The 21,556-nt window shown below is 37.4% G+C and overlaps 2 protein-coding genes across 2 annotated transcripts in view; one reads left to right on the forward strand and one right to left on the reverse strand.

The window, feature by feature from the left end:
• ARHGAP6 (Rho GTPase activating protein 6) overlaps nucleotides 1–21,556 on the reverse strand; it is a 330,900-nt gene that overhangs the window by 172,457 nt on the left and 136,887 nt on the right. The window lies entirely within an intron of this gene.
• On the forward strand, nucleotides 50–5,825 carry AMELX (amelogenin X-linked). The gene is made up of 6 exons (XM_036747739.1): nucleotides 50–103; nucleotides 1,326–1,373; nucleotides 2,699–2,743; nucleotides 3,044–3,312; nucleotides 3,466–3,625; nucleotides 5,796–5,825. The coding sequence occupies exons 1-6, from the start codon at nucleotides 50–52 to the stop codon at nucleotides 5,823–5,825; spliced, it is 606 nt and encodes a 201-aa protein (XP_036603634.1).

Genomic DNA, 21,556 nt, shown 5'->3' on the forward strand with positions numbered 1-21,556 from the left:
AGATTAAATCCAGATGTGGGATCTTTTGTTTCAGCCAACCTTGAGAAAAATGAGGACTTGGATCCTTCTCGCCTGTCTCTTGGGTGCAGCATTTGCTATTCCAGTGAGTATTACAGTGTCTTTACAAGTCAATGCACAGTTTCAGAAGCCTTGAAATGAGTATCTGGGCAACATTTTCCATTACTTAGCAATAAAAATGCATGAGCTAGTGGAGATCAAGGACCGCTGGTAGATGGGAGAAATTTCACAGACACATTTTAGCTCTACAATAGCAAGGGGATGATTCCCTGAAAAGCCACAAAAATTACTCTAGTAAAACATCCTATAATCAAGCAACTTTGATCTTCCCAAACTCTCTTTAAAAATGTGCTTGCCTTCACCTCTAATTTTGTATTTTTTAGGTAGGTGAGGTGGAGTGGTGGTTGAGATAGAAAATCTCTGCCTGAAATGACAGGGAAAGGATTAATTTTGAGAATAAAACATCCTGGTCTTATGATACTCAGTTGTCATTCTGTGGATAAAGTAATTTTAGATCTGGGAAGTTTTCCACCCTTAAATGTACTATTGAACTGATTAGCAAGCTTGTTTTTAGGTTCATCTAGTGACAGAAGAGCTTGTTTATATGACTATACATGATAATACCCTAAATTTAATATATATTAACATGTTGATGATAAGCTCAATTTGAATTACATACATTCAGAAGTACTAAATGTTCAAGTAATGTTATTCATCTTAATACATTCAAATAAAATTGTCTCTAAACTTTCTTCTACCTCTGAGAGTCTATGACTCCACCCAAATAGGTTCTTCAATATCTGACAACTATTTTGTTGGGAGCAACTTCTCCTATCTTATACACTGAAATTCAAATAGAAAACATAGTCCAAATATTATCACATAGGGTGCTTGAATTGCACATCTTGTGGTGGGGAGGGCACCCACACCAGTGGAAGAAGAAGAAATGAGTGAAATGAAGGAAGAAAATTTTTGATTAATAGAATTCCCTATCAAATAAGGCATCTCCAGGAGGAATGAGCTGCCTTGAGAAGGCAATTTTTTCCCCATTCACAGTGGTTCTTCAGGTAGATCTTAGATAATCTTATCAGGGATGTCAAAGAGGGTAGACAGCTTTAAAGAAGAGTTGGACTAATTTGATCTAGTCCCAATAAATATTTATTAAACACGCCAGGTACCACGTACTAAGTACTGAACAACAGATGATTTCCAAAGTTCTTTCTATGTCTGAGTTTCTACAGTTATGTGACTAGAGTGAATAATTAATTGTATACTGACTGAATCTCTTTACTTTTTCCTTTGAAAAGCTGCCCCCTCATCCTGGACATCCTGGTTATATTAACTTCAGCTATGAGGTAACTTTCCTTTTTGTTAATTTTGCTCCCTGTCTTATGCTTAGAGATGAACTCAGAGGGATAACTGTACTAATTTTGATCTTTAAATGTGTCTCCCAGCTGTCTTTTCTTTTGCCCTCCCTCTGTCAGCATCCTAGTTCCAGTCCCCATATCTGGGTAACTTCAATGGCTTCCTGGGTTTCCCTGTCTCCACTTTCTCCCTTTTCCAGTCCAGTTTGTGTAGGGTTTTTCTTCCTAACATGGCACCCTGAAGGTAGCTTGAAGTAATAGAGAGAGTATTGGACTCAGCCTAAAGGAACTTGGGTTCTTTAGTTCTAAATCTGCTAGCCGTGTGACTCTGGGCAAGTAAAAACCTCTCTTGGTCTCAGTTTCCTCATCAGAGAGTTAGACTAGGTGATCTTGATAGCTTTCTTAAAATTCTGTGACTTTGAAGCCTGAATATTTGATTCCATTTCAGTGGAAGGTGCTGCACTGATCAAATACAAGTAGATATAGTGAAAAGAGCACTGTTTCTAAGTCAGCTCTGATCTGGGTTCAAATCTCCCTTCTGACTCTTACTACTTGTGTGACTTCAGTCACAACTTCCCTGGGTCTCAGTTTCCTCATCTGATTTCTGAGGTTCCTTCTGGCTCCCGATCTATGATCCCATTACCATGATTCTATGACCCTGAGATTAACCAAATCTTATTAAGACAGGAAGCAAAAGGCAACGTCATAAGGCTCAGGATACAAAAGTGACAGAAGTCTGATAAATATAGCACTCCATCATAGTGACTCATGCTTCCCATCTCTCAGGAAAGAGATAGTGGACTAGAGGTGTGGAATTTCAGGCATGAATGTGAAAATGCTGCCTCCTCTGTCTATCTTACTTGATTTTTTTTTTCCTTTTCTTTCCTTTAATATCTTACTACTGAGCAATGGGTCAGCTGGTTATTTTGAAATGTTGTCTATCTTTACCCATTGGCCCTGTGATAAAAAACATCCTTTCTCCCAGAAAAATAATTAAGATGTTGATTAATTTGTAACTACTGGTTGCTGATGTCATAGATAAAACTGCTGGTAGAGGCATTCTCCCCTTCCCCTGCAAAGGAAAGAACCAACATAGGACATGATATAAAGAAGCCAGGACCAGGACCTCTTGTTTTTCTTAATTATATCAGTCAAAGAAAGAGTTAAAACAAGAGAATGTGTTATATAAGATTATATTCTTGGAGCGCGAACTTAATTCGTATAAATATTGAAATGACTTTCATTGATTCTATTTTAGCTAAAACAAAAATAAATGAAATAGAATACTATTATCTAGTATTTTTTTTCTTCCTTAGGTGCTTACCCCTTTGAAATGGTATCAAAGCATGGTGCGACAGCAGGTATGTATTTTCTATTTCTTTGCCCCTTAAAATTTTTTTAAAAAATGAATACATTTAACTTCCCATAGTAAGCCAAACAAAATATCTACTTTACATAGGACTCTTAGTGGGGAAAAGCTACCTTCAAATGAAACATTAATTGCTACATTGTGACCAATCCTCATTATTAGAGATATCATTTTTATTAAGATATCCCTATCATTACAAATAAAATATTACCATTTCTCCATTAAGGAGGCTTAGGAGTTAGAAGGAAAGGAAATGAAGCCAATGATAAACTGACTTTCTATTTCTCACTAGTATCCCTCCTATGGTTATGAACCCATGGGTGGATGGCTGCACCACCAAATCATCCCAGTGCTGTCTCAGCAGCATAGCCCAAGTCATTCCTTACCGCCTCAACACCAAATCCCCATCATGGCCGCCCAGCAGCCAGTGCAACCCCAGCAACCAGTGATGCCAGTTCCAGGACAGCATCCCATGGCACCAACACAACACCATCAACCTAACCTCCCGCAGCCAGCCCAACAGCCATTCCAGCCCCAGCCAGCCCAGCAACCACAGCCTCACCAGCCCAACCAGCCCATCCAGCCCATCCAGCCCAACCAGCCCATCCAGCCCAACCAGCCCATCCAGCCCATCCAGCCTATCCAGCCTATCCAGCCCATCCAGCCCATCCAGCCTATCCAGCCTATCCAACCCATCCAGCCCATCCACCCCATCCAGCCCATCCAGCCCCAGGTCCCCGTCCATGCAGTGCTACCCATGCCACCACAGCCACCTATGCCTCCAATGTTCCCCATGCAGCCAATGCCCCCCATGCTGCCCGATCTGCCCTTGGAAGCCTGGCCATCCACTGACAAGACCAAGAGGGAGGAAGTGGTAAGTGGCCCTTCTTATAAAATGGCATTAAATTAAGCCCAAGTCCTATGAAGGACAATTAAAAGTTATGAATCTCCCCTTGAAGCCCTCTTATAATATTACTTTTTCTGTCTTTGGGAATATGTGCTTCCAAATCCCATTAAACTTAATGGCAATCCATTCAATCAGTCAATAAATGTTTGTTTAGTGATTTATAAGCCATTCCGCCTGGGAGTTTGGGGGGATGGAGGAGTAAGAAGATGTAAAGAAAAAGGCTGTCCTTGCCCTCCAGGAATGAATTTTCTGTTTCCACCAAGAAATGAACTGGAAAATGGATTTGAATTACAATGAGATATACAAAAGTTCTAGAAACACAAAGGAAAGAATACCAGTTTCATAGTCAGAAGACCCAAGTTTTAGTTTCAGTTCTGTCCTTAATTAGTTGGATGACTACATGGACAAGTAACATAACCTCTCTGGCCTTGGTTTACTCATCTATCAAGATGGGAATGGACTAGATGATTGGTCAGATGAACTGTATAAGTCTATGAAAAATCTGAACAAAGCATGAGGCGTTTTAAAGATTATCTTATGTTTTGAAGCCTCAAGGGATGATGAAACTATTTTTAAGGTTTTGATTTAATTCACTAATTAATTAAAGCCTTTAAAATTACTTTAGTTAAAAAATTCTAGGATTATGCTGTTATTGAGACCTTCTCAGAACTCAACTCAAGTCAGTTTTCTCTAGGAAATTAAATTACTAACTATAAATTAACTTATTAATATTTATTATTACAAATTGATTTATATTTAATTTATAAATACAAATTTATTATTACAAATTAAATAGATGCCTCTAGTCAACTCACCATATCAATGCATGCAACCTGACCTGTTTTCTAACACTCTCTAGCAACAGTGACTTTTCAAATTCCACTTAATAATTCATTTGTTTACTTGTTTTGGAATTCATTCATCTGCTCTTCCTGTTAGACTAAAAGCAGATTGAGGACAAGGGGTTATCTCTTCCTTAATGCAGTACCATTTAGCCCATGTCCTCAGCACTTAATGCCAGTAATTGTGAGAACCAAATTTGAGTTTCAATTAGATTTAATTCAATTGAATTTTTCCACTTCCAAAGTAGAAGAAGCTATGCTTTTTGCTTTGGAATTTAGTAGGAATGCCAACAGCACAATTTTAATTACTCTGTTTGCATGTATTTCAGGACTAAATGGAGAGCAAGAAATCAGAAAAAAGGAGAATTTAGACATTTGCAGTTGCTTTCCAGAACAACTATAAGAATAAAATGATTTGTGCTTACAATAACTCTTCTCCTTAGTAAATTCTGTAACTAAAAATGAATGACATTAGCAGACAATAAAATGCTTTAAACATTATTCATGCCTTTTTTTGTCAAAGACTTTGTTGTAAAAGATGCTTGTTGACTTAACTTTAAAATTAAGATCACTTGAGGTGACGCACTTTAAAGATGTGAAAATCATGTAGTCTAAGTTTACAACCTTAAAGTAAGCATTTCACAGTGCAATAGTGTCCATAGGTCTATTTTTAGAAAGTATAAATTATGGCCCTTCAAATCATGAATAGAAATTGTAATATAAGTTATAAATAGGAGATAACATGAAGTTATGTGATAATATAATATACAGTCATTGGCCTTCACATGAACTTGAAACCAATGGAGGGAAGTTTAGAGGAATTTTTATAGGAATTCTTTAAATTGGTACAAAGATAAACTGTTAAGAAGATATTTATGTTACAAAACAAGTTAAAATTTGTAACCTTTTTTTCATTTACAACAATGAAGGGGCTAGGCTGGACATTCACTAAAGTTCTTGTTCATGTTTTCTAAATCATCTTAATAACTAAAATCTGATTTGATATCTGACCATATCACTCCCTTGCTCCAAAAGCTTCTCTGATTCCTAATTGGTTTTTGGATAAAATATAATTCTTTTATTAGCATTTAAAACCCTTAATAACCTGGCTCCAGGACATCTTTCCAGTGTGACTGACTCTCCTTCATGCAACCTACACTTTGGCCAAACTGGTGTACTTATTATGTACAAGGTATTCCATCTCTCACCTCTGTGCCAATGCAATGGATGTCTCCCACAGCGGGAGTACTGTCCCTGCTTACTTCAACCTCTTGCAACTCTTACTTTTCTTCTAGGCACGGATTCTTAAGAACCTCTTTCCTTAAGGGGTTTTTCCTAATTCCTCCAGGTAATCCTTTCCCACACCACAATCCCAAATTCCTGTGCATTTTATATTACACACACACACACACACACACACACACACACACATACACAGACACCATATATGTATATGTATATACATACCAAATGTTCAGAGATAAGTAAATACAGCATATACATATACACAACAGACATAAATGTTCAGAGATAAATAAATACAGCATACTGTATTTACTTATCACTGAACATTTTGTATCTTCCCCTCATGGGGTGGTATTTGGTATAGTACAGGAGCAGTGTCACTTTTGTTTCTATGTCCTCAAGACTTATTTGATTGTAAATTTCCTGAAGAGAGAGGCTGACATTTTTTCAATAGCATTTAACATGGGCCCTGAAAATAATCAACATTTAACAATTTATCTGTATCTAATCGAACTGCTTATTAAATTACTTACTCTGACTATTTTAAACAGAACTATCTGAGAGAACTCCTGCAGGGAAGGTGTGCATGTGAGGGTAATATCTTTCTAATAAAGTAAATCACATGGGTTTGTGACAGCTATTTTCCTTGATCCTTACAGAGTTAGCTTTCTTTCTTTCCCCTTCCCCTTCCCCTTCCCTTTCTTCTTCCCCTTCTCCTCCCCCTTCCCCTTCTTCTTCCCCTTCTCCTTTTGCTTCCCTCCATCCTTCCTTCTCTTCCTTAAGACTGTTCTAGACAATTGAAGCTACTAGAATTCTGATCTCAAGATGTCAGAGCACTACTGAATAATGGCATCGATTTACTAAAGAACATTTTGGAACACTAAAGAATACACTATCCCAAACTTCATTTACTTAAAACCCAGTTCTAACCAACTGCCCAGTGAACTTGCATTTGAAATAAGACACAGAAGAAACAGGATATATATATTTGAGAACCAGAATCATGGAACCCTAGACTTAGAGCTGGAAGGACCTTAGAGGCCATCTTGAAACTCATACTGTATGCTGCATTTAAGGAGTGCTCTCCAGAAATGCATGCACAGTAAACTTGTTTCTGTAGAAGTCTTAGGTTTGAAGAACTGAAAAATAAAGCTCTTCACAAAACTGCCCATTTGCTATGTGCTTTGAAATTACTGCTTCTAATTAGGAATAAATAAAGCAAGTAAAAAAAACCAGATGTATTCTTAAAATACACAATAAATCAAGTCACTTCAATTAAAACCATGCCTTCTGAAAGTATTTCTTTTCTTGTTGACAAAATCAAAGTGTGCCAAACTCATAAATGTTTTAAGTTTAAAATGTCTGCCACTTTTTCTCCCTTCATGGGCATCTGTTCCTTAGGCTTTCCTTTAGTGCAAGCTTTGGGTAACAAAATGTAATCTTCATGTAAATTTCAAGTGGAATCCAGTTTCATCAGTGCTATGCAGACTGGCTTTGCTTTCATTAAATTTACCTATTCTTCTTGGAAGAAGAAATTTTAAAGCAAAGAACAACAAAAACAAAGCAAGAGAAGAAAGGATGTACAAGATGGGTAGTGGCAGTGGAAAGGGGGTGATAGTAGAAGAGGAAGGAAAGAAACAGTTGAGAACAGTACAGGAGAAAAAACAGAATGGAATGGGATAATGTAGCATGATGTAGTATAATGTAGGTACAGAGTCAGGAGACCTTGGTTTGAATTTCAGCTTGGCTACTTATTTCCCGTGTGACCTTAGACAAAATAGTTTTCCTCTCTGGGCCTTGATGTTGTCATTGGTATGAAGCTTTAAGGAGCATAAATTATACGATCTCTGGTGTCCCTTCCATCCCTATGGTCCAAAGAGATAGGGTCTATAGCCCACTGCCTTTTGGAATGCCTTGATGGTCTAACCATTTTCATAGCCCCCAGACATGTCAGCACTTGAGTGGGAAAATTCCAAGGTGTTTAGTTTGGATAAAAGGTACTCCATCTCCTAATCACTTGTACACATGAACTATCTACATTCAATCTTTACTTTTAACTGGTAATAATCAAAAGAACATTGATCAACATTTAGAAGGGACCTAAGAGATTATTTGGTCAAAGTGTTCAAATCAATGACTCTAAAACTCTAGGAGAGATACAATCAGAAAGCTATGACCAATCAATAAACATTTATAAGAACCTTCTATGTGCCAGCCACTGTGCGAAGGGCTGGGCGTATGAAAAGAGGCAAAACATAGTCCCTGCCCTCAAGGAGTTTATAATCTAAGCAAGAGAGCAGAAAAAGATGACTTCTGGATGAGGAAGATCACAAAAGGCTTCTTAAAGAAGGTGAAACCTGACCCGGACTTTGAAGGATGGAGAGGATTTCAAAAGGCAGGAATTAAGATGGAGGGACATTCCAGGAATCCAGCAAGGGAAAGGAGGCTGCAAATACATAAAGTCTGGAAAGCACTGGAAAATAGTAAGGGATCCTGTCTGGTCAGAGTAGATACTCTACAGGTATTATATTGATTTTATCTTTCCCCAAAGATCTCAAGCAAGCAACCCAGACCTGTCTCCTTACTAATCCCTTTAAAAATAGATATAGTCACAGTTCAGACTTAGAGCCATGTTTTGTCAGTGGCCTTTCATTGTTGCTGTCATATGAAAAGAGAACCCCAGAAGCTCTTGAATATGCTGAAGAAAGCCATTCTTGCTTTATCTAGGTTGTATAAATGCCCACCTTCCTTCTTCTGTAAGTACACGGCCAGTTCTGAGGCACAAGGTTTCATTATGATTGACATCATGAGACTGCCTGCCCCAAGTAATGGAAGAGTCCATTGCTTTATCTGGTGAATGGTTTCTTCTTGTCAGTCCTGGAAAACCTGTTTCTCCCTACTTAAGTGTTGATTTCCACCTGGGGATCATCTGGAAAACATTTACGTTCTTCACCACCACCCTACCCTTTCACTTCCATATCTCAAAACATCCAAGAAACTCTGAATGCTCTCTATGTAAACCTGTAGTAAATGCAGACAGCCTTCTACTTATGAATGAATGGGCTGTGTTCCAGAATTCCAAAGTATGTTAACTGTTTTGAAACTCAGGATGCATATTCCTCATAGTAACAATGTTGTAAACAACTATAACAACTGCCATTTAAATAGAACTTTATATGATTTAATAATAACATCTCAATCTAACCTCTCAGATTGAGTTTTCTCATCCGTCAAAAACAGCCCTTATCTTGCAGGCTTGTTGTAAGGATCAAAAGAGATAATATATGTAAAGTACTTTGTAATCATTATTATTAGGATTATTCCTCACATCAACCACATGGGACCCTTTCATAAAGTGAGAGAAACTGAGGCAAGGAGAAGCATCAAGATCACAGAAGCAGTAAATGACAGAGGATAAAAAGGGGAAAAGCTAGCCCACAAAAGCTATTTTACCCCAATGGAGCTGAAGTTTAAGAAGATTCTAAATGCACTATGGAACCGAACTGTACGGTAACCACATTTCAATGGGGAAAAGCATTCGCAGTGTGCCGAGGATACCAGAAATAACTCTTTTGAGTGTAAACTGGAACTCTCCTTTCCCCATTCTTCCCATCAGTTAGAAGGTGAACTTGGGAGGCTTTGAGGCTTGGGGCATTGGCTTTCAACTTGAGCTCACTGAATTTACTGATATGAAGCAGCAGAAGGGAGGGAGGGAGAGAGAGAGGGCTGGGGATGCTGAGGTGTGGAACAAGATTAGGCTGCGAAGCAGGAATATCCTTGTGAGCAAGAGTTGTGTGTATCTGAAGCCAAGGGAGTTTGAGGAATTTGAAATAGAGAAAGAAGGATCCTAACCTTCAGCCATTGAAGGCCCCCAGTGGCACTTTGTTTACTTCCAGGAATGACCCTTCAAGTTCTTTCTACATCAGGTCCTTAAAGTCTTCCTTCTATAGTTCCTACCATTCTCTATTTTTCATTTACATGGAAAATTCTTTTGGGGTCTCTGGGCAAACAAGCATGGCATCTCATCTCCTATGTATTATTATTATTATTAATAACAACCAGTATTTATATAGTACTTTAGGTTTGCAAAGTAATTTACAAATATTATCTAACACAACCCTGGGAGATAGGTGCTATCATTATCCCCATTTTACAGATGAAGAAATTCAAGCCCAGGGATATTAAGGGATTCATTTGCCCAGTCTGAGGAAGTGTCTGAGGTAGGATTTGAACTCTGGGCGCACTCTTGATGAATTTTCCATTCATCTTGCAACCTTTACTATGATTCCTAAGCTTTTGTCTACAAGACAGATTGCATTCTAATGAACATTCCAAATTTCTTTCATCTGGAATTTTGCAGAATTCAATATTAAGTTATTCGGATCATATGGCAGGGTTTAGGGGTGTGTGTTTTTCTTCAAAGTATTTACTGCAGTGTGAAAACAATCACTAGATTGTTTTCTTAAAGAGGCAGTAACAATTTCTGTAGCTTTTGGAAAATAGCTATTCAAAGCAAGGCTTACATTTTGAATCCAGAAAAAAAAATCTGTCACTAAATGACTCACCAGGTTTCCAACACAAAGTTTCCCAATGGATTATCACTGGATCAGATTCTCAATCTACTGTACTTCATCCTTAACACCTTATAATTCTACATAATTAAATAAACCAGGTGAACAGAAAAATGAAATACATTTTTGGCTCAAAACCATATTTAAATTTATAAACACTTGGCTCACCACCCCACATATAGTGTGTTTAGTTGAAAGTTGTGTTCAAAAGAACTTGGATCATTAAACCAACCTAAAAATGATACTGCCACAAAACCGACACAAAATATAGGCTGCCTGGATTCCTTTATATGTTTCTATTTGGCAATCCAAAGAACATACAACATAACAATTTTTCCATTTTCCCAGAACAGCTGAATTAGTGTTTCTTTTCCTCCCTGATGAATTTTCTATGCTTCACATCTGGCTATGGAATGCAAACACTATGGAGTTCGTTATTTGTTTACAGAAATTAAATTGTACAATCCCACCAGACAGACAGTGATGAACTTCCCTTAGGTCCCATGTTCAGCTTCAGAGAAGACTCCCACTCCCTTTCCATGGCTCTTTCTCATTTTCCTAAATACCAAAAGCTTCTAGGTTTTCAATGGAATTTCTTTGTAGTTGTAACCTATGGATAAATATCGAACTAAGGCTGTACTATGGAATTTCCATATCTAGTAGACTACCAAGTTTGACTACCTTGTAGGTTATTGTCCTGATACCGACCATTTTATGGTCACTCCAAATTGTGTACGAGTAACTAGTTACATGCTCCCTAGCCTCATTCATCCTGAGGGTATTCATATTACTGATGACTTCGTTAGCTGTGAAGCTGACCTAGGTGAGTTATATCATCTTGTGGGCAGCTCAGGAAGCTAACTTAACATTTCTTTCTCACCCCAAGCCTCTCCAATTTTACTTCCCCCAACTTCACATCCTTCTTCTGTCTTTCAGTGGTCATAACCCAAATATTTTCACATCTTGCAATTTCTGTCTGATGCCTATACTTTATAACTCCATTCCTTCTCCAGTTACCATAGGAAAATCTTTTTATTGTTCTGATTTGTGAACCCTTCCCCCCCATCCCTCCAAATGATATGAAACATAAACAGGAGTAGTGCTGATGATATTTCTAAAACAAGAAAAGGAAAGTCACAGATTTAGAGACAATGTTTGGAAAGATGGCTATAATTGGTATCAGGAGAGATCTACAAGTTCTGATCCTTATTAACCAACACTAATTATGCCTTACCTTTAAAATAGTGGATAATAATATTTAATAATATCTACCTTGACAGGCAGCATGGTATAGCAAAATTAGGAGGTGGGTCTTGGAGTCAGAAAGCTGTATCCCTGACTTGCTGACAGAGTGATCCTGGGCAAGTCAATTAACTTCAGCACCTTGGGCAATTCTTTAACACTATAGATTAATAAGAGAATGCAGATTGCATTTGGAATGGTGTGGTCAGGGTGATCGGGGTGGTCGAAGTGGTGGTGGTGGTGGTGTGGTTTTCTCACCAAGATCTCTCTAACCTATTGAAAGCGCAGGTCTGGAACAACAACAAAATGGACTTACCTCATCATGGCTATGGAGATCAGCTGAGGCAGCCTATGAAAAGCACTTTGCAAATCTTTAAGTATTACAAACTTTATTTATCATAATAAATAAAAAGAATCTTCACAAACTTAACTATCCTCTTTTTTTCATTAACACCACTATCCTCACTCAGTTTTCATTTTTTTTTTGTATCAATACCCTCCCCTCTATGATTTCATCTGCTTTTGTTTGTTTTTAGGGGAAATCACTCTGGAAAAGTACATTCAGTATTCCTAATGATTAACTTACCAATGAACTTTTGGAACATAAGTCATTGACAAACATGTCAAGAATGTCTTTGGAAACAAAGGAATTTATTATATGTCATTTGTATATAATATATATGAATGTAATATATAATAAATACATGTATATTTATTTAAATAGATGATAAATGTGATTACATATGTATAACCTATATCTATTTGCTTACCATCTTAGGGAGGGAGGAGGGGAAGGAAGAAAGGAGGGATAGAATTTGGAGCTCAAAACTTCTAAAAATTGTTGAAAAATTGTTTTAACATGTAATTGGGGGAAATGATATAAATGTATATACACACATATATAGATGCAAAACTAAATATATGATAAGTAAAATAAATATGTAATTATATGTTTTTAATATATAATTATATATTATTTTGGGAACAAAGTAGTTGCCCATAGGTTGGTGAAAGGCTGAAAAAAATATAGAATATCCTTGCATCTAGGACATCCTATATGGTACCTGAATGTGATGAAATCTTACTGTGCCATAAGAAACAATGAATATGAATAATTTTGAAAAGCATAAGACATACAAATTGAAGCAGAATAAAATAAATGAAATCAGGGAAACAATAGAGACACTACCTAAAATAATATAAATGGGGCATCTAGGTGGCATAGTGAGTAGAGCACCGACCCTGGAGTCAGGAGGACCTGAGTTCAAATCCGGCCTTAGACACTTGACACATGTACTAGCTGTGTGACCTTGGGCAAGTCACTTAACCCCAATTGCCTTGCCAAAAAGCAAAAAAAAAATAATAATATAAATGGAAAAGAATGGAAAAGCAAACCTGTACTGTGTGTAATTGTGATGACCAAGCTAAGATGCGGACAAGAGATGAGAAAATATACATTCCTTGCAGAGGTGGGAGGGCATGGGCATGGAATATTGCATATCTTGTCAAATGTGAAAAAAGAATGATATATTTGGAAACGAAGGTGATGTAACAGCATAAAGCAACGATAAGGGTTTGCTTAAATTAAGAATGTCAGGAATACCTATACTTAACTAAAGTTTTATTTTTCAAAAATCTTGATGAGGACAATATGATATCCAAAGATAAAAGAGGTTTTAATGCTCTAGAAACAATATTAATGCTCAGGAGGTTCATGAGTACATCAGCAATTGCATTGATACAGATGCCAGATGCCTTCTCCAGGTTGAAACCTCTCCTTCCCCTCTCTACTCCCTCTCTGTCTCTATCTCTTTTCTCTGTTTTTCGCTCTTGTTTCTTTCTCCGTCTCTCTTCTCTTCCAGAGCAGAAATTCCCTGTACAAATGTAAATCAGCACCTGTTCAGTAAGTCATGGACTTGGTGAATTACTTGGATCAATGGGAGGTGAAGCGTCTGCCCAGGGACACACAGTGAGTAGGAGTCAGACTGGGAGAACAGCTTTCCGCTTACTGTTCCGTGTTGCCTTTCATCACACACACACACACACACACACACACACACACACACATAAACACACACACACACATAAACACACACACATACACACACATACACACACACATACACACACACGCATACACACATGCATACACACACGCATACACACACATACACACACATACACACACATACACACATACACACACATACACACACATACACACACACATACACACACACATACACACACATACACACACATACACACACACATACACACACATACACACACACACATACACACACACACACACACACACGTGCATGGTGCACCAAAAGTCTTAGTGACGCTTTTATTGCTGTTGTTGAATTGGTTCGTTGTATCTGACTCTTCATGACCCCATTTGGGTTTTTTTTTGGCAGAAATACTGGTGTGGATTGCCATTTCCTTCTCCAGCTCATTTTACAGATGAGAAAAATGAGGCAAACAGAGTTAAGTGACTTGCCCAGGGTCACACGGCTAGTAAGAATCTGAGGACAGATTTGAACTAGAGTCACAAACAGCAAGCTCATGAATGAAAATTTGATTAAACTTTTTACCAAGAACAGCCATTTTTTAACTCGAACCTTGAATATCAATTTTACAACTAGACTACAAGTACTAAATTCAGTCAATTCTTTTCCTTTATTGATCCTCAGCACTTAGCACAGTGCCTGGCACATTGTAGGCGCTTAATAAATGTTTATTGATTGATCGTGGGTGTCAACAAAGGAAAGAGCTGATTGAATTTTAGTCCCTGTTGTTTAATGTGGCCCTGATATTCAAAAATATTTCTTTTCATCCACAGCTATGTAACAAGTGTAAAAGACTTTACTGAAATTACTTCAATAAAGGTAGAAAATTCATTAAAATAGCCAAGTGATAAGTTTTGACAAAATAAATTGAAAAATATATAATAATAAACTTCTTAAGCTTTCTTTCCAATTAAGAGCACATGAATTTGGGCTCTAGAAATGATTTCAAAATACAATAAAGTTTATTCCCAAAGTTTCACAGTCTGTGAAGAAGAACCAGGAAATGGATCTTCTAAAGCATGGATATGAGGTTGGCTCAGATTCAGGAAATCTGTTTTGATGATGGAAGAAAAAAAAGCTTCTCTGGCTTAAACCAGCAGAACTCTTTAGATGTGAAAGCATCTCAACCAGTCACAAATCCTAGAAGCAGAGTCAATTCTGGGGAAGATTTTGCACGTCTTTCTCAACTGATATCAAATCCAGGCATGACAAATAAAGTATTTAACTATCTTACTTCAAAGAAATATTTTTATAAGTTAAATTATAATGAAAAACCCAAGGGCATATGGAAAGAAAGCAAATTGTTTTGGTCTGTTTCATGTTACTTTAGCCAGACTGCTACAGAAACTCATATGAGTTTGCATGCATTGCAACCAATAGGACTAAAAATATCCTTGAAGTGCCTTTGTGGAAACTAACAAAGGTTTCGTTTTGAGGAAATTCTGCTCTGCAGTGTCCTGGGTGGCTTTCATACTGCTCTAGGCTGCTTTAGGTTCACCCTTACTGTTTGGACAAGGGTGGGTGCAGTGGATAGAGGGTTGGGCCTGAAGTCAAGGGAACCTGAGTTCAAATCTGCCCTCAGACATTTTCTAGCTGTGTGACCCTGGGCAAGTCACTTAACCCTGTTTGCCTCAGTTTCCTCATATGTAAGATGAGCTGAAACTGCCTCAGTTTCCTCCTCTGTAAGATAAGCTGAACACTCCTTTATCTTTAACAAGAAAACCTCAAAAGAGGTCACAAAGTGTTGGATACTTTGGACTGAAAAATGACTAAATACCACAAGCAAGGAAGGCATCATGGTAGGCTCTGTAGAATACAGTGACAAAAGTGGAACATTTGCTGCCCTAGGGAAATTTGTATTCTACACGAAATATCTGACACATATAAAGATAAGTAAGGTAATTTAAAAAGGGAAAGAGCATTAACAGCCTGAGGGGTTAGGTAATAGGGAATCCAGAGAAACTTGTGGTTTAGGAGTGTCTCCTCTTTTATGTATGTACTGGGTTGGTCCTTGAAAGGGGTGGGAGGCTATCTGAGTTCCTTGTTTCTTCCGGCATCAAAAAAACCAAAACACCAGAGTATGAGATAAGCAATTCTCCTTACTCCCTCAGAGTGCCTTTCTGCCCTAAGTGGCCATGCCCTGAAGAATGAAGAGGAAGAGGGGAGATGGCATTTATTTTGAACTACTAACTTGCTGACCTTAGAAATCTTTCGTTGCTAGTAAAGCCATTTTTATTGCCTTTTATAAGCCAAATAAAATGTCTCTTTCTATTCTCACCCCCATGTTGGATCTCTAGACCGGACCAAGTTAGGCTTGGCCCAGCATAGCTTCCTAAAAGGGGTGGGGTGGCACCTGAGCTGAATGGTGACTAAAGGTATAGAGGGAAGAGGTGAGTACATTACAGGAATGGGACACAGGAAGTGGGCAGGCCAAGCTGGCAAAAGGTGGCCAGCCGGTTAGGAGGGCTAGTGGCTCAATTTCGATGGATATACAGAGAGGGTAAAGAGAGCGATGAGACACAGATTTGGGAAAGTAGCTTGCAGTCATATTTTAGAAAATTTTAAATGCCAGGCCGAAGAGTTTGCATTTTTATTTTAGAGACAATAGAGTGCTGCCAAAGAAGGTGGTATGGGGTAGTAGAAATAACAGTATTTGGAGTCAAAAGATCTGGGTTTAAATCCTATCTCAATCCCTTATTAACTGTGTAATCTTAAGTAATTCACAACCTCTCTGAGCCTGAATGTCCTTATAATAATATAAATAAACAATAAAGTAATAATAAATGATATTTATTAGTATTTATATATTTTATGTATATAAACATATTTAAATATATAAATATATTCTATTTGAATATATTTATGTAATAAATAATAAATCAAATAATAGTAATAATACCAATAAGTTGGCTTCAATGGCCTCTAAGCTACCTTTCAATAAAAGGACCTATAGATCTGAGACTTCTGAGCGAGGAAGTGACGTCACTAGCAGACCTGTGGCTTGGAAAGATTATTTTGATAGTTGTTGTAAAGCTGTCTGGGAGAAGGAAGAGAATAGAAATAGAGAAAGCTATTAGGAGACTGTGGCAATAATTTAGCCAAGAGGTGATAAGACCTTGAATTAGGGTAGCATTTAGTAGAAAAAAAGCCTGTTACAGCTTTAAATCCTACGGTTCTACTTATTTCCCACAAGGCTGCACACCTCCAGACTTCTCCATCATGCCCTGGTAACCTCATCATCCTAGATCACTATAGCCCTGGAATTAATATGTGCCCCTGAGACCCTTTCCTCAGATTGGATGGCTTCTCCCAGAATCTCTATAGAAGGAGGGTGCCAGGCCCAGAGTCATGAAGACTCAACTTCTTGAGTTCAAATCTGGTCTCAGATACTTACTAGCTGTGTGATCCTGAGCAAGTCACTTAACTCTGCCTCAGTTTCCTCAACTGTAAAATGAGCCGGAGAAGAAAATGGCAAACCACTCCAGTGTCTTTGCCAAGAAAACCCCAAATGAGGTCATGAAGAGTCAGACAAAATACAACCACCACAACAATGACAAACCCAGGCCATCCGTATTTTTATTTCTCACCAGGCTACATTCCTCCAGACTTCTCCCTCAGGTACCTTCCCCCCTACTCTTTAGCTTCATTTTATGAGTTGTCTTCTCCATTAGAATGTAAGCTCCTTGAGGGCTGGGACTTTTTTTTTTTCTGTTCCCTTGTATTTTTATCCCAGGCAATAGCACAGTGCCTAGCACATACTGTTTAATAAAAGTTTGTTGACTATTTATATACAAATCACTAATATGCGAAGTATAAGTAATTCTTAAACTTATTAAAGTAGGCCTCATAAGGCCTTTGCAAAATTTTCTTTGTTTTTCATATGTGCTACAGTATATGCCTGAAGTAAAATTACAATGCTTTAAAACTATTCTGAAATTCCAAGTATTCTCTAATTTAGATTGACCTTCCTTCTCCATAGTTTGAAATTAATATAAACATTTTTGTATGTTAATTGTGTCTATGTTGAGTTTGAATATAATCTTTTGGAGCCCAAGGCTAAAGACACAAAAGGTCCTCATAAATACTTGTTGGTTGACTCATAACAGTACCCCAAACTCTGTTGAGCTACTTTCAAACTATGTGTTCAAGTCCAAGGGCAAGAAGACCTTGTAAAATATATTGTTTGATTACTCATGATATTTTAAGACACAGATGTACCAGTTGAGTGACTGCAATTGGGATGGGCCAAGTGAGATTCTGAGAATCTCTAGCTATAAAGAGCACAGACACATGAATGTGCTAGAAACACAAGAACCTTTTTGCTCTTGTTTCCTTCCTTTCTAATCCTCTCCAAGCCTTGTTGGACATTACATTTCCACCCTGGCTATAGAGCAAAGCCTCTGTTCACCTCAATCCTACCCTGACATCAGAACGGCCAGAACTCCCAGTTTCTGGCCCCACTGTCCTCACCAATATAGTTCTCTTCTGGACACTCTCAGTTCTCTCCAACTGCTCTTTCCCTCTTTTCTCCACCCCCATCATTCTTAGCTCTCTAGAGTATCTTATGACCTTATGATTTCATCAGCTGCTATGGATTCAATTATCGTCTCTATGCAGATGACTTCCAAATTGATATAGCCATCCCTAATTGCCATCTTGAACTCTGGTCCTATATTGCCAGCTGTCTGGTGAACATCTTCCGTGGGTCCACAGGCATCTCAAACACATGTCCAAAGCAGAACTCATTGTATTCTCCTCCAAACCACCTAATCTCTAAACTTTCCCATTTGTATTGATGGTTCCACCACCCTCCCTGACACCCTGGTTTGCAACCTTGAAGCCATTTTTGCCTTTTCCCTCTGCCTCTACCATTATATCCAGATTACTGAGTCTTATTACTCCTACTACTCAAATGAGATAAAGTACACAACTAATGTAATGAAAGAACATAAACATTTCTACAAACTTGAAAGTGCTATATGACTGCAAGTTATTGTTGTTGAAATAATAATAATTATTACTCTGACAACAACTCTGATATCTGTCTTCTCTTCATTCAAATATGAACTCAAGCATAGTTCAGGTCTTTATCATTTCTTGCCTGAATAATTGCCAGTAACTACTTAAGTGGAACATTCTCTCCCTTATCTAATCTGTCTTCCACACAACTGACAAACTGATATTCCTAAAACACAGATCTGACCACATAGTTCCTCTATTAAAAAAAAAACTTCAATAATTCCCTTTTATTTCTGGAAAATTTATATGTGATGCAGCCTGGCATTTAAAACCCTCCACAATCAGGTCCCTACCTACTTTTGCAATTGTATTTCATAATATATAATCCCTGTTCTTGTCAAACTGGCCGCTGTTCCCTGAACATGACATTTCATCTCCTATTTTCATGGCCTTACAGAAATGTTACCTCATATATGGGTGCATACCCTCTTCACTTCTGCTTTGTAGAATAGAATCACTAGCTTCCTTCAAAACACATCTCAGCTGCCATCTTCTTCATAAGACTTTCCTGATTCACTCCTCCATCTATGCCCTCAGTTACTAGCTATCTCTTCCTCTTGATGTAACTTAAAAAAACAAATTAACAAAAAATCTGGGTATATCCTTTGTAGTTACTTACTTGGCTCCACATTTCATCTCCTTCCCATCCCCTCAGCTAGAATGTAACCTTCTCAAGGTTAGGGACTTTTTCATTTCTGTCTGTCTTTTCAGTGACTAGTATATTGACTTGCATATAAAAAGCATTAATGTTTGGATCCAACACACACACACACATATATAATTGAATATATTTTGAAATTACTTAGATTTAAACAAACAATAGTCATCAAATAATTCCACATTTTAGAAATAATAACTGACTTTAGGTTGCTTTTTATTTTCTTTTGTCTTTTGTCATTAAAATAATCATATGTAAATCTCAGAAATATAGAAGCAAAATCAGGGTAGCAAGCCAAATAACCTAAATCTAAATGATAAAATGGTTAAATTGTTCCCAGATAGGATTCCTATAGAGGAGCCGTATCTCACGAATTGAAAGCATTTTAGCATTGGGTGGGGATGAAAGAAGAGCTCTTGAAGCTAACCTTGTCCTTCCTAGGCACCAAGGGATTGGGTATCATTCTACTAAATAAAGCATATATCAGTCACTGAATATAGACCACAGGTTGCATCTAAGCATTCCATTTGCACTTCTAAGTACTTCATTTCCCACACGTGGAATTTCTATAACAGAAAGACAAAGTAGACAGCACCAAGTTTATCAATGTGTTTCTCATTCTTCTTGGTCTTTCCTTACACTTGAATGTCCCCCCACTATGGTATTCACAGCAGTGAAATACCAGTTTCCAAAGCCATTTAGAGGTAGCCATCATGTTTTTGAAATAAAGAAAACTATCAACATTCTTCTAAATGATGTCAATAAATTATTGAGAAACTCTTGGTGAGTGTTTAGTACACATATGCAGTTATCACCAATTATGTAGTCCCATTATGGAAGAAAGTCAAATAATGAAAATTGAATTGTATATGAATTGTATAGCTTCCAAAGAAATGAAATAATTAAAAATTACAGGGTAAGTAAATGATGCAAGAACCCCTCTCTTTGCACTCCAGTCAAGCTCTTAAAAGTCATGCATTAACTGAATCCTATCTTAAATGGGCTAATGGAGTTTGTTATTTTAAATAATACTTTGGGGAACATTATGTAAAGCAAAAAATTGCTTCCTAATATTAGTTTAAATATATATACATATGTGTGAATGTGTATAATTTGTATCTCTTATCTATCTGCTTATCTATATTTGCAAGTACAGTGTTGTAGAGGAAGCATTACTTACTTTTTTTAAAAAAAAATTTATTTTTTATTTTTAGTTTATAACAGTTCCACAAGTTTTTAAGTTCCAAATTTCCTCCCTTCCCTCTCCTCCTCCCTCCCCACCAGGACGGCATGTAATCCAATGTAGGTTCTACATGCACCTTCACATTTAACTTATTTACATAATAGTCCAGTTGTAAAGAAGAATTTTAACCAACGGAATGAATCATGAGAAAGAAGAAATGAAACCAAAAAAGAGAGCAAATTATTTGCCTCAATCTGCATTCAGACTCCACAATTCTTTCTCTGGATGTGCATAGTTTTTTCATCATGAGTCTTTTGGAGCTATCTTAGAACCTTGCATTGGTGAGAAGAGCCAAGTCTTTCAAAGTTAGTCATCACAGATATCGTGTGTCTGTAATCGTACATAATGATCTCCTGGTTCTGCTCCCCTCGCTCAGCATCAGTTCATAAAAGTCTTTCCAGGTAGTAATGAAGTCTGTCTGCTCCTCATTTCTTACAGCACAATAGTATTCCATTACATTCATATACCACAATTTGTTTAGCCGTTGCCCAATTGATGGGCATCTCCTTGACTTCCAATTCTTTGCCACCACAAGGAAGCATTGCTTACTGATTAGAGAGCTGGCCTGAGAGAACTAGGTTTAAGCCATCCTTCTGATACCTACTAGTAATGAGAACTTGGACAAGTCATCTAGCTTCTCAACTCTCAGATGTGCACCTGTATCAACAAAAGGAGTTTCCTTATACCAAAGTTCTCTATAGCAAATAAGTCATAGATCCAGTCCATATCCCTGTGTATGGGTGTATGTATGCATAAAGATTTACTTTAAGTAGCACATACCTAAAAACTAACTGCCCTGTATAGTAAATAATAAGAATTAATATATTCAGTGTCATTTCTGGCTTCTAGATCAAGATAAAAAAGAACAGAGTTCTATATAAAACTAACAACATTGTATTCTATAATTACTACTTAGGACTTTTTCTAGTCTAATTTGGAGTATACTTCTGGGATTCTGATTAGGGTACCTATAAATGAGTCTAACCTGAAATATGAATCCATC

This window comes from Trichosurus vulpecula, chromosome 2, assembly GCF_011100635.1.
Source record: "Trichosurus vulpecula isolate mTriVul1 chromosome 2, mTriVul1.pri, whole genome shotgun sequence".
In the NCBI taxonomy this organism is placed as follows: Eukaryota; Metazoa; Chordata; class Mammalia; order Diprotodontia; family Phalangeridae; genus Trichosurus; species Trichosurus vulpecula.

Coding starts and splice junctions, on each gene's coding strand:
- AMELX (XM_036747739.1), top strand. CDS start 50: ATGAGGACTTGGATCCTTCTCGCCTGTCTCTTGGGTGCAGCATTTGCT. Junction 3,313..3,465: donor GCCCAGCAACCACAGCCTCA/CCAGCCCAACCA, acceptor CATCCACCCCAT/CCAGCCCATCCAGCCCCAGG. Junction 3,626..5,795: donor AGACCAAGAGGGAGGAAGTG/GTAAGTGGCCCT, acceptor CTTTTCTTCTAG/GCACGGATTCTTAAGAACCT.